Here is a 13,547-nt window from a genome sequence, read left to right on the forward strand (position 1 = left end):
TTACAGATGGGAGGGAACTAAACCCACAGTGTATGAGATTTTTCCCACCATCACACAGGAATTTAACCTGACTCTCAGGGTTCTATGCTAGTACTCTAGCCACTCCATCATCTTTCCCTGTTTCATCCCCATACTCAGCGTCCAACCCTTCGCTTTAGAGTCAGCTCTGTACAGGCTGACCTGATGCACTGCACAAAGCTATTTGGAGCTTTGGGTGTGTAGTATTCAATTCAACACGGTTTCAGCTCCCTTGTTAGCAGTCAATAACCCATCCATGTCTTTGCAAAATTACGAGTTCAACTGTGAGAACAGCAAGAGTATGAAAACATTTAGAAGGAATTGCACTGACATCAAATCCACATAATTTATTTATTGGATTTAAAAATTGAAAAAACACGCTGCTGGGACAGAAGTCTTAAAAAAAACCACACACGTCATTTAAGTAGAAATTGGTCATTACTGTGCCAGCCCGCATCCAGCAACCAAGCTTTACAGAACATTACAGAATACACATTATAGAAAAAAATACTTATAAAAGGAAGTTGTAGCCTATAAACGGAGTCCTCCTAATTAATGAGCGATTTGAAAGAATTACGTTGGTGTACAAGTGCAGCAATGTGTTTAATATAAGAAAGAGCAATTTGGGATTAAGTGTTGCATTAGGAACAGCTGTCATGCAGGTTAAAGTTGATTATCAGCCAAACACACTCTTGGACGGCTCTTCTTTAGGCTTCGAAAAGACTGTTTCTCCTCCAGTCCGATCTTGACTAAATACGGAAGGTGCCACGGAGCCCTCTTGTTCTTGAAAAAAGAGCCAAAGGAGCCAATCAGTTTAAAAGATTTAGACCAGCAACAGCTGTGCTGCTGGAACACATACACTTTTTCTATGATGAAGTGCATGGACATGAAATACATCACCCCCTTGAAGTGCATGGACACTCAGGAGCTGTCAAGTGTATCCAGTGGTACAAAATGTGTGGGTTCGCAGCGCACAGGGCTACACTGCTGAACGCTCCGGATTAAGGGGTGGGCTAGGCAGGCAGCTGCCCAGGGTGCCAACCTATCGGGGGGGGCGCTAAAACACACCCCGGTTCACCTGCGGGCGCCGCTAGGGCGGCGGCTGCATTGCCCGGCTGCATCCTGCCCGCAGCTCCTGCACTGAGACTCGGCGGCTCCTGCCGTGGAAGGGGCGGTGAGTTAAAGGCGAGGGCGTTGCCTCCGGAGCCTGTTTTCGTTCGGCCGAAAGAAAGCGAGTCCGCGGGCGGCCGGCGAGGCTCGGGAAGCAGCGGCGCTGGGCTCTCCCGTGTGCGAAAGCCGCCGCACGGAGCACCCAAGAGGGGGTGCCCAGAACCGGGGCTGCGCAGTCCGCGACCCCGCACCCAGCGCCCACCGCTGCTCGGGAAACCCTTCCTCTTTACCCCAGCCCAGCTGGAGTGTGGTGCAGCCTCCCCGGGCTGAGCGCAGGGGAGCTGGGCTGAAGCAAAGAGGCGAGGCTGCCCGGCCAGTGGTTTTAAGCCAATGTGCACCGCACTCCACGTGGGCTGGAGCAGAGGGGAAGCTGCCTGGTCAGCTGGCCGCGGGGTTCTGCAGAGGCCGCGCTCCAGCCGATGGGGGGGGGGGGGGGGCTTTCCCTCTGTTCCAGCCCACGTGGAGCACCTGGGCTGAGCACCATGGCCAGCTGGCCGGGCAGCTGCTCCTTTTCGCTCTAGCGCGGCTGCGCCTCGCTCAGCCTGGGGAGGCTGTGCCTCGCTCCAGCAGGGCTGGAGGAAAAAGGAAGGGCTTCCCAGCCAGCAGGAGAGCGGCACAGCCTCCCGGGGCTGAGCACAGGGGAGCTGGGCTGGAGCAAAGGGGAGGGCTGCCTGGCCAGCTGGCCATGGTGTTCAGCCTAGGTGCACCCTTCTCTGCGGGAGAGGGGAGTTGGCCCCAGAGGAGGTACTCGCTGGGCCTTCCCTGCGCCATGGGGGGAGTGGGGAAAAGTCCTGGGAGGAGGCAGGTGCAGGGGACTCCCTGCTCCCACTGGCACCTTGCCCCCTGTTGCAGAACCCTGTCCCCACTCCCCCACTGGCTCCCTGTCCCCTACTGCAGAGCCCTGTCCCCTCCCCAAAGCCCAGAACCCTGTCCCTTGCCCGCACCAACACCCTGTATCTGTTGGAAGGGGTGCCAAATTATTAGACTGCCCGGGGCACCCACGTCTCAGTCCAGCCCTGACTCTAGTGTAGAGCCATTGTTCTGCATAATGTTGCAGACGCTTGGCAACAGTGCAGCCCAATTCTGAGACATCTTGGTCACCCCTTAAACTTGTCTCTCTGAGGAGAGAATCCACTGGAAGCTTTCAAAGGCGAGTTTTCCATTTGGAATTCCGGATTGATAAGACTCACATTTACACCTCAGCTTTCCTCATGATTCTTCCAACCCCCCAATCCTAAGAGTCGCACATGAACACTGAGCGAGAGATTTCAATCAATAAAACATTTTTCTTCTTTCTCCCTCCTTATGTCCTGTATGTAGTCCCAAGCATAGCTAATATATTGCCCTGACATAGCAGGTATTTCCCAACATAGGACCAAATGCTTTAGTCCTGACTCATTTTTAAACTCAGTGCTTATTCAAGCAAGAGCTCCTGCCACTAATTAGGGAGTAAGAACTTGGTTTAACCCATGTTCCAGAAGTCTAATCCACCGCAGTCCTTCCCACCCTGCAATGCTCAATTGGTATGGTCCAGAGACAGAGGCTCACTTTGCCTTTCACCTATCAGCACCAGCTAGTGAGAATCTAATAGGCATAAGAATGAGATTAATTCCTGCCCTTGTTCTTGGATGATACACAAAACGAGGAGAAAAAACACATGAGCCTGGATTACATCAGAGGGTTCTGCCAGGCTTCCATTGAGGTGCCTTAACTCTCAAACTATGCTCCTTGGAAACATGAATTTGCTCCATTGATTATTACAAAAATGTCTGTTTGCTGTACTCAAATGTAGGTTGCGTGATTGGAACTAGTTTGGCTGTGCAAGTGTTACTGTGGAGATTGCACAGTATACAGATATGAGCTTTACCACATTGCTTCATGACTTGGTATGTTTTGGATTTAACTTGCTGATTTTTGGAGAGCTTTCCTCTGGCCCCTTTGAGATCTTCTTCCTTCACTGGGGGACGCTTCTTTTTCACAGGGGCTGCCTAAAAATGTTGACATATGGGGAGACGTCAGTATCTCACAGTACAGAACATGTAGGAGACAAACATATCAAAGTGTTACCTAACACTTACTCTAGATTTCATCTATACCTAAACTATATTGTACACATTAATGAGCTGTGGCCATGTGTAGCACATACAGCTAGCAGCAGTTACATTATAGAACACATGGCCCAAAAGAAAAAAATTACCAATCAAAACAATTAGCTCCTGAACTAGCTATTGAAAACACTTTCCCTGGTAACCCGAGAACCAGTGACCTCAGGTTCTCTAATGATCTTGAGACACCTTTTTAGAAAGATGGAGTGGAAGTGGCTTATAATCATAGCTATGAAATGTTGCCTTTTTCCTAAAGACCAAAAAGGGACTTATAGCTAAGGAATCTAAGTCTAAGTTCGGGAAGAAAAGAAAAGAAATACAGGCAGTCCCCGGGTTACGTACAAGATAGGGACTGTAGGTTTGTTCTTAAGTTGAATTTGTATTTAAGTTGGAACTGGTACATATTGTAGGGGAAACTCTAGCCAAACATTTCTCCAGAGCTCAGTTTTATTCTCCCACACCTCACTTCCCTCAGTCCTTTATTCTCAAGCTGAGGTGTCTGCTGAGAAAAGCCGCTCCGCGTCTCCCTGGTCTGCTGGGGGGGGGGGGGGGGGGGACTCTAGCTTTGCGTCTCCCTGGTCTGCTGGGGGGAAGCAGCTAGTGCGGGGTTGCCTCACCCCGTTTGTAAGTAGGGATCTGATGTAAGTCGGATCCATGTAACCCAGGGACTGCCTGTAGAGGAATCTAGAACTCAGCTTACAAATATGAAGACATGTCCATTAATCTCTTATGCTGAAGGAAAGACATCCAGGAGTGTAGATTCAAACCACTGTGGGTAAAATCTGATGGCGGCATCAGATTGTGGGGATGTTTTCACTGAAGAATTAACTCAGGTGATCAGCAACCAGGTTAGTCTAGAGTAGCTGTGAAAACTGAGTTAGTGTCTTTCCACTGATGCTGCACTTTCTTGAATACAGTATGTTGCTAGTGCTTTAAGGGCCATCTCAAATAGTTCTTTGCACTGCAGTAAACTGGGAGAACCTGTCTGTCTTTTTGATCACATGGGGGAAACTGTGGGAAGGCAGTAGAATACTACCAACCACTCCATTGATTTAGTCTGTGTCATTGCAAAGTGGGTGGTTTACCAACAAAATCCTCATTGGGGTTTTAGCCTGCAGTCCAAGATGGGGCAGCTAACCTGGGTTGAAAGCACCACTAAAACTTGGGTCAGATTTGTGTGTAGAGATTAGGGGCAGCACCGAGAGGCTGGGATAACTCCACGTGAAGAACACAGCCTGAGTCTAAACTTGCTAAGTGTTCATTATTTAATTTCTCCAGAATTGTTTTATGCATCTTTCCCTTTGTGAATCACAACATTTAATATTTGGAGAAAAATTCTGGTTGGACTTCTTTGATCCAGATTAAATATTTATTCATACAATTATCAGTCTTGTTGGTAACTGGATGAAAAAGGTATTTTCTTTCTGGCCTGACCAGAAAGTTTGCATAATTTAGTCGTGCAAACCCAGAACTCAGGGCATTGACTACAGATTCTGAGCATATTTACATGACATGATTCATAATCTGGAATGAATAAATGTTTCAGAAAATCTCAAGCCCTCCATTGAAACAGATGTAACTGAGGGCTGCCATTTACCATATTTTTATAAGTACTGCATGTTGTACAGCTCCAATTTTTGCACCTAGACTTCTTCCAGCCAATGGGCATGGTAATAGCTGAATGCATGCCCGTCCAAAGGAAGTCATATGAGACAACATCTGTGTTGTCAAGTGATGTTACACACACCATTCTGAAAGTCTTGCCTTAAGGGTGTTATTTCAAGGAAACGACAAACATGGAGTCACCTCTCCTAATGCATAGGTATACAATTTGATTAGTCTGACCCCATCCTCACAAGAGAAGTAACTGAAGAATTAAAAATAGGAGCCAGAGTGTTTGATTTTTGAGCACCAAGAGGCTGGCACTCTATAGCTAGATTCTCTTTCCTTGTGTTAACCTAGCTGGTCATTGCTACTGACTGCAAAGGACTTATCTTGGTAGAAGGAGCACAGTGGAAGAATTTCTAGAGACCAAAGGGGAAAAAATCCCACCATATAAACTCAGTGGAATGGAGTCTCTTGACCCCAAGCGTGAGAATGAGTTCAGCAGTCTGTTTTAAGTAGTGACTATGGTTATACTGGAGGCTCTTGCATGTTTTCTCTTGGGTACAAACACAGCAGAATGCCCCTGCATAGCTCATCATCAAGGTCACTGAAATTTAGTGTGGGAACCAAAGCGTTCTTGAGGCCACTGGGGAAAGTGTTCTATATCCGGCCAAAGAAAGCAAAGGCAAACAAAGCTGAAAAAGAAGCCTTTTTAACAGAGTTTCTCAGCAAGTGGTTAGTGCCATTTCTTAACTGATTATTCAAGAGATAGGCTAAGTACCTACTATATGGCATATGCGTCACATGTATGTCACTACAGGTTGAACTTCTCTAATCCAGCACCCTCAGGCTATGACTGGTGCTGAACCAGAAAATTTGCCAGACCATGGGAGGTCGGTATTGTCTAGCAGCATTACAACACTTCCAGTGCTTACTGGGCCCTTAGAAGACATTTAGGTGTAAATCTGAGCTACACAACAGCACAGAACACTCAGAGCCAGGACTGGTGGCTGAGTATAAACTAACTTTTTGAGCTGCAGGAAACTTGGCCACACCATTGAAAAGTGGCCACCCAGCTAACTAAAATGCTGGACCATGGATATTGCCGGAGCAGAGACGTTCAACCTGTACTGTATTTAGCAGTCAGTATGAATTATTCATATACTTTGCACTCCCACAACTGGGCAATCAAAAGAGTTATTTTTAGCAGGTGGCAGGTTCTAAACCGTAACAGGGAAAAACTGGTTTCACGAGCATGAAACCTGTAGAATCGCATCTTAGAGACCAGATACCAGGATTTCTTAACTTACCATGGCAGAAAGCATTCCAGCTTTGCTTTTATTGTAAAAAATGCTGTGGTGACACAGCAAAGTGACAAGTGCACATTAGCTATCCTGCTGCAAACCCTAGTGGAACAAGGCACCTGTAGTTTTTACTGTGTGGTAGGTTGGTAAAGCCTGCTCTATTGCACCTAGGTCCCCACCTTTCCCCCCCCCCCCGGTGGTTGACCTCATGGTAAAAACTACAGTGACTTGTCTGTAATAGGAATTTACAGCAGGGGAGCTCAAGAGCATTGGTTATCTTGCAGTAAACACACCTTTTTTGGCAGTGGAGACAGCCTAAGAAAAGAAGCTTCAGGGCTGCTGGCACTCCGGTTATTATTAAGACTGGCATAGAGCTGAACTATTTTCAATTGCTTGCCAGTCACAAGAGACAGGATTGTAGCCAGAAACTATTCCTGGGGGGACAACAATCCAGTCTGGGTTTATCTCCAATTGTCAGTAGCACAAAGTGTTAGTTTACAAGATCTGCAACATTGCCTTCAAGTCTGTTTCGCTTGGAACCAAGAAAGTAAGCAGAACTGAATTCTTCCCTAACAGGATTCTTCTCTAGCCTTGCAGTATTGCTCCTATAAAGCTTTCTTACCATCTCAGCTCTGCCACAAAACTCTCCCCATTAGGAAAACAGTGTGCCTGGATACATTCTTTGGGTTCTTTATGCATTCATAGCAATCTTGAAATTGAGCCACTCTTTGATATACTTTAAAATGCACAGAGGGAGTCTGAGAAAGATTTTAACGACTGGTTACATGGCACATTTGATAACTCACTGCCTTTCTCTATTTTGTTATATAATGAAGTCTTATTTTACACAGAGAACAATACACTTCAAGGAAATCATCTACTCAAGGAGATGGAGCAAAAACAAAAAGTTAAACTTACAAACTAAAATCCCATATTTTACCCCATAATCCATATAATTTTTTAACATAGCCTTTGGGATTAGCCTAAAAGAAAGCAGGAATCATTTCTATGTTTAAATTTATCACCATAGCTGTATACACTAGAGAAAAACATCTTTCCTTTCCAACAAATACGGAAAAGTATACTTTTTAACACTAAAAGGTATAGTTTACATGGTGATGTTAATTTGCTGTCACGCCAGGACAAGAGAAATTGCTTTTTGGTCACCAGCAAAATAATTGATCAAAAAATACTTTCATTGCTAAACTCTTTCATAAAGTTTGGCTAGAAAAAAGCTTCCAAAATAGCTAACTAAACAGCAAACTGATTATTTATTTGAGAACATTTTTATTAACACAAGAATTAATAAAGCAGATGTTGTCAATAAACTGTTTAAGCAGAAGAACCATTAAATAGTGCAACACGCCAGCCGACATAATACCATTCCATACCTGGGACATGGCTGGGATGCTTACTCAATATTAGTCCTCTCGGAAGCAGTTTTTCACTTGGATCAGCTCCGAGTCCACTCCGCAGCAGCCTGATTTTTCCTTGACTTATATAGACCATTTAATGTGAAGTCATTAGCTGGGTCATTTTCCCAAACCAGATCCCAGAATGATTCAGGTTGACACAGGCTGCTGTTTTGAAAGGTTTATTCTTAGAAATGACTGGGGTTTGTAGAATTTACTGACTTGCGAGGCTGGAGCTGAATGAAGTTCAGAACTGACAAGAGGAGACAGCTGTGGTAGTGAAACTGAATGGATGGAAGTTCAGTCCACCCTCCTGTAACAAACAGTTCTTCCAGCGGAACATGCTGGGGCTCTATTTATAACTTTAAAAGGCAATGCTTTGTCAGAAACTCTTCTCTAACTCTGAGTGAGTCTGGTTGAAAGGCTGAAACAAATTTGGAGGGGGTCTGGGTTTTACTGTCCCAGTATTACTATAATATGCTATAAATCTACAATTACAAATATGACAATGTCAAATGCAAAATAAACTTACTTTTCTGCATAGGTCTCAGCCCTAATATCTATCAAATAGTTAATAAAACTTGATATAATTGGATCATTAGAATTCTTCCAATGCCAAAACGGGATTCCCTTGATGTCCTTTGCTCTTCAGAGAATTAGTGTTTCCTCTTTAGAAGGAACAGAAAAGATTAGGGTCCTCCCAAGTCAAGAGTGCATGGGAAGTTAAATATAAAGTAAAGATTATAATAAATTAATAGATTAAAATAAAGCAGGCTGGGTATCACTTTTTGTACTTTGTTCACAATTACAAATCCTGTCTTTTATAAAGAAGTTTTTTCATTAAAGAATTATTTATAGGTTATAGCAAAAGTCATTTCAAATTGGGTTCTAATTCTGTTTAATTGTATTGTATCAATAGCAAAGTTAATTATAATCAGGATAAAAAAAAGTATTTAACCTCTGTGTTTGGATCAGCTGCAAGTAAAAACAAACAAACAAACCCTCAAAACCACAAATTCTGCAATTTTAAAACAGAAAGTTCAAATCTGCTATGCTCCCAGAACATGGTTTTGATATAAAATAGATATTACCTGAAATTAGTTTTAGATGATGACTTCATTTTGTGTCTTTTCTCAGGCGTCAGTCAATGATGAGAAGCACAGGCAGTAAAACTATGTAAAAAATTCAGAGGGGTAGCTGAGTTAGTCTGTAACTGGAAAAACTTAAATAGTCTAGTAGCAATTTAAAGTAACAAAACATGTACATGGTATCATGAGTTTTCCTGGGCAAAATCCACTTCTTCAGATGACTGGAGTACTAAAAGTCTACATCCAAGAATAAGTAAGGGAGGGAGAAGGGAGAAAGAAGGAGGAAACAAAGGAGAAAAAAAGACAGTGACTAGATTATTCAAGTTACAAGAGGCTGATTGTGGGTTTTGCCCAGGAAAGCTCATGATAGTCTTTATGGGTGTGTCTAGACTACAGGGATTTTTCAAAAAAGTGGCCTCTTTTCCTGCGTCTAGACTGCAGCTGTGTTCTTTCGAAAGCAAATCGAAAGAACGCAGCAGTTTTTTCTATCACGGTAAACCTCATTTCAAAGGAATAACGCCTTTTTCAAAAGTATTCTTTCGAAAAAGGTGCTATTGAATGCAAACTGTACTTTTTCGAAAGAGAGTGTCTAGACTCTCTTGCGAAAAAGCATCTCGCTTTTTCAAAAAATCTGCTTGTTGTCTAGACATAGCCTAAGGTGCTACTAGACTATTTGTTGTTTACGTTTTTCTAAAAAACTTTATATCAACATATGATGCTGCCAATCACTTCACCTGCCACTTGTATTCTTTTCCCATATTGTTTGGCTGGTTTTTAGCTCCCATATTGTTTGGCTCTTCACATCTTAACATGTGACTTGTTAATTTTCTGCCTGGAAATAATGAATAGATAATTGATTATGCTGCTATTATATATCCTTTTTTTAAAAAAATAATTAGCTTAGTATAAAAGAGCGTTTCTATTCTCCCATATTCCAGACTTTTGCATCATTCTTAGAATCAAGTAATTCCACATTGGAAAGTAAAACTAGTATCTGTCCATTCCAATTTTACCCTAAGAGGTTTGAAAATGAAATCAGGAATTTTTAAATCCACTGAATGCATAACCTTATTGATGCAATTTATCCAAAGCAGAGTTGGAGACCCCATTAAAATGGTGATATAATTGTAATAATTGAATGCAGTAACTGATTTAGTTAAGAATTCAAAACCTGTAACATGAAAGTGATTGTTTTGTTTTTAAATTTGATAAACATCTTACTTCATCTCATTAGGAATTACACCATTCAGCCCCAAACAGGAAAGTCTCTGTGATTATCTGATGAGTTCCTTTTTTCAATGATTAAGATCCACAGACCAGTTACGAAGGTATGTAAGGTTGCCTGTAGCTTGAGGGAAGAACCAGTTCCGCCAGTCACTGTCAACAGAGGAATGCTCAGTCTTAGCTCCCTCCTCTCCCAAGCAAATTCCCGTCAGATGAAACAGCCAGGATAATTCCACTCTACTTCCTCAATCACAGATTGTGCTAAGAAAAAGCACAACAATTTCTCTCTCTCCCAATTATGTCTCCATTGACATAATTTCCTTTAATGTAAATAAACCAGGTAAATAACATTTTCCTGTTCATCATGCCAAGGTCCAGAACCATCCTTTAAATATGGACACTCAAAATAAGATGCATTTTATCTCTACCTCCTGCTGAGCAGTGAGATATTCAGAACACTTCTGCTGAGCAAGGAATGGCATTGGATGGTCAACATGTCTCATGAGAACTCTGGTTGACTGCTGCGGGTGTGCGCACTCCCAATAGGCTACAGTCTAGTTTGCATTGAAGCCGCCTTGTTTTCCTTTATGGACTTTTTTATCTTCTGCTCACATTCTTCAGAGACGACCCCCTTCTACCTAATAGGATTCATCCTTAGCCTGACTTATGATTGAGGTCCCTGGCACCATATATCTGTATTGTCTGGAATCCAAGATACTCCATTCATGTCATTCTGTGTTTGAGCAGGAGACTCAGTACAGGAGGAATGAGTTGTAGTATTTTGATGAAGTGGATGGTTGGTTTCATTCATGGCCTGACATTACCATGGGTTGGTGATATTGGGAGTGGGACAAAACCAGCTGGGATTCATGCGGAGCACCAAAGGCCCACCTCTAGCAATACCCAATGGACATCATTTTGACCAAAATTGAAAAAGTTGCCCTCTGTCCCCAGTGCCACTAGTGCTAACTCCAGATAGGGATGGTTGGGAGTCATACAAGTAGGTGAAGTCAATTTCTCTCTGTTGACTCAGCACTAACGCCCTGGATGTCTTCCAGCTACCACTTGGAAAATGGTATTCTCTTGTGTACACTGTGGATGACTTCATATGTCTGCATGACCTGTAATTCTTTCCTATAGAACGTGGCAAGAGAGAGTATTATCAATCTACTTTTCCAGGCTCTCTGATTAGTTTTAGTGGTAGAAATGTAGCTGTGTTAGTCTGGTGCAGCTGAAACAAAAAACAGGACTGTGTAGCACTTTAAAGACTAACAAGATGGTTTATTAGGTGATGAGCTTTCGTGGGCCAGACCCACTTCCTCAGATCTGATCTTTTTGATCTGAGGAAGTGGGTCTGGCCCACGAAAGCTCATCACCTGTTAAACCATCTTGTTAGTCTTTAAAGTGCTACACAGTCCTGTTTTTTTTATTAGTTTTAGCCTCTCAAAGTTTCCCGCAGTAGCAGTAAGAGCTGAAAACAGATGTGCCTGAGCATCTTAACGCAGTGATAAGAGCTTTATATCCCTGTATGGAAGAGGAGCCCCCATCTCTTTCAGTGGGAAGCCCTAGATTGCCAATACTACTCACCCACGAAAAGTGCTGCTTGTGAAAGTTACTGGAGTGGATCAAATAATGCTTCATAATTTATTTTGTTGTTGCTAGGCAGAGAGTTCCCACAGGAAGAACTGAGATGACACCTGCCCAGATATTGCTATTAAGCCCCCATACACAGCCAGTTTCAGGTAAAAATCTCCCCAGTAAGTAATGATGAATGCCTGACCAGCAGGAATGAGCCATGCTCATATTCAGACACAAGGTTGCATTTGGACTGGTGCATACCAGAAACCTTTTAGCCTTAGAAAATTGATGTTAGAGGTAGATCATAGTAGATGTTAGACTAAGAGGTCCCTGACCGCCAACTTTTTCTTTCATGCCTGGGCTGCTGTCCCTGGGCTGAGAGGAAATGGCAGCTCTGGCAAGGCATGACAACCTGAATATGAGGGTGTGGCAGGTGCAAAGTCTGATGCTTTCCTAGTGTTTCACATGACAAGAAATCTCCCATTCCTGTAAAGCAGCAGGTCTCAAACTGCAGACCACAGCCCACGGCCACCTTTCAGATGGTCTGTGGCTTGCGCTCAGCTCCTCAACTTCCACCCACTCATGACAAAGGGGGTGCTGTAGTTGTCATGAACAGAACACATTACGAACAGGAGGTGGCCAGACAGTTCCCCAACACCAGATTCTACAAGCCTTTCTCCTGTGGTCCCACTAAAGAATACCAGAAACCCCTCAAGCCCCTGAAACAACTGCTCATGAAACTCCCTGATGCTGCTCAGAAACAAATTTACACCAACACCCCCCTAAATCCCTGACTAGGAGCTTTTTAATCTGCTACCATAGATGCACAAACCTGGAAATCCTGGACAACCCATCATCTCAAGCATTGGCATACTTACTACAGGGTTACCTGGCTATATCGACTCCCTCAGACCTTATGCTAACAGTAGTGCTAGCTACTTTTGCGACATCACTGACTTCCTGAGGAAACTTCAAAACATCAGTAATCCACCTGGAAATACCATCTTGGCCACTATGGATGTAGAAGTCCTTTACACCAACATTCCCCATGAAGACAAATTACAGGCCGTCAGAAACACCATCCCCGATGACAGCACTGCACACCTGATTACAGAGCTCTGCAACTTTGTCCTCACCCACAATTACTTTTGATTCGGAGACTATTTGTATCTTCAAGTCAGCAGCATAACCATGGGCACCCACATGGCACCACAATATGCCAACATCTTTATGGCTGACCTTGAACAATGTTTCCTCAGCTCTCGCCCCCTAACGCTCTTACTCTACTTACACTACATCAATGACATCATCATATGGACCTACAGAAAAGAGACTCCTGAAGAATTTCACAAAGATTTCAACAACTTCCACCCCACCATCAACCTCAGCCTGGACCAGTCCACACGGAAAATTCACTTCCTCGATATTACAATACAATTAAATGATGGACAAATTTCCACCACCTTATACCGGAAACCCACCGACCGCTACACTTACCTTCATGCCTCCAGCTTCCATCCCAGACACATTTCTCAATCTATTGTATACAACCAAGCCCTAAGATACAACCAGATTTGCTCCAATCCCACAGACAGGGACAAACACCTACAGGATCTATATAGAGCATTCCTAAAACTGAAATACCCACCTGGAGAAGTGCAAAAACAGATTGACAGAGCCAAAAAAGCACCCAGACATGAACTACTTTAAGACAGACCCAAAAAAGCAAACAGAATTCCACTTGTCATTACCTACAGTCCACAACTCTGCATGACAGAGTTGGTCCTTTAAAAAAACTATTAATTATCTATGACTTTGTCCCCATAATCCTGCTTTACAGGATGAAATTGGGTCCCGCAATTACTCCAAAAATATTTCCAAGGCAGTAATGATTTTGCCCTGAAAGAGGCTGGGGTTGTTATCTTGTCTTTCCAGAGGTCACTTCTGGATCTCTGAGAGAAAGAACTGTAGCTCACAAATGGACCACAGGACCCTGGAGCCTCTACCTCTGACTACCCCATATGGCAGCATTTTCCCTGAAGG

At 43.5% G+C, this 13,547-nt stretch overlaps 1 protein-coding gene across 1 annotated transcript; it reads right to left on the bottom strand.

The window, feature by feature from the left end:
• Positions 1–350: 350 nt before the first annotated feature.
• MUSTN1 (musculoskeletal, embryonic nuclear protein 1) lies at positions 351–7,950 on the bottom strand. The gene is made up of 3 exons (XM_006127580.5): positions 7,594–7,950; positions 3,056–3,176; positions 351–801 (listed from the first exon to the last, which is right to left on the bottom strand). Exons 1-3 carry the CDS (start codon positions 7,600–7,602, stop codon positions 695–697), a joined length of 237 nt encoding a protein of 78 aa, XP_006127642.1. The 5' UTR covers positions 7,603–7,950; the 3' UTR covers positions 351–694.
• Positions 7,951–13,547: the final 5,597 nt, after the last annotated feature.

This window comes from Pelodiscus sinensis, chromosome 11 (assembly GCF_052426305.1).
Source record: "Pelodiscus sinensis isolate ZL-2025 chromosome 11, ASM5242630v1, whole genome shotgun sequence".
Classification (NCBI taxonomy): domain Eukaryota; kingdom Metazoa; phylum Chordata; order Testudines; family Trionychidae; genus Pelodiscus; species Pelodiscus sinensis.

Bases quoted from the DNA above. Each gene is read 5' to 3' on its own strand.
- MUSTN1 (XM_006127580.5), bottom strand. The intron at 802-3,055 runs GTAAAGCTCATA...TCTTTTTTCAAG, and splicing joins CCAAGTCATGAAGCAATGTG to AACAAGAGGGCTCCGTGGCA.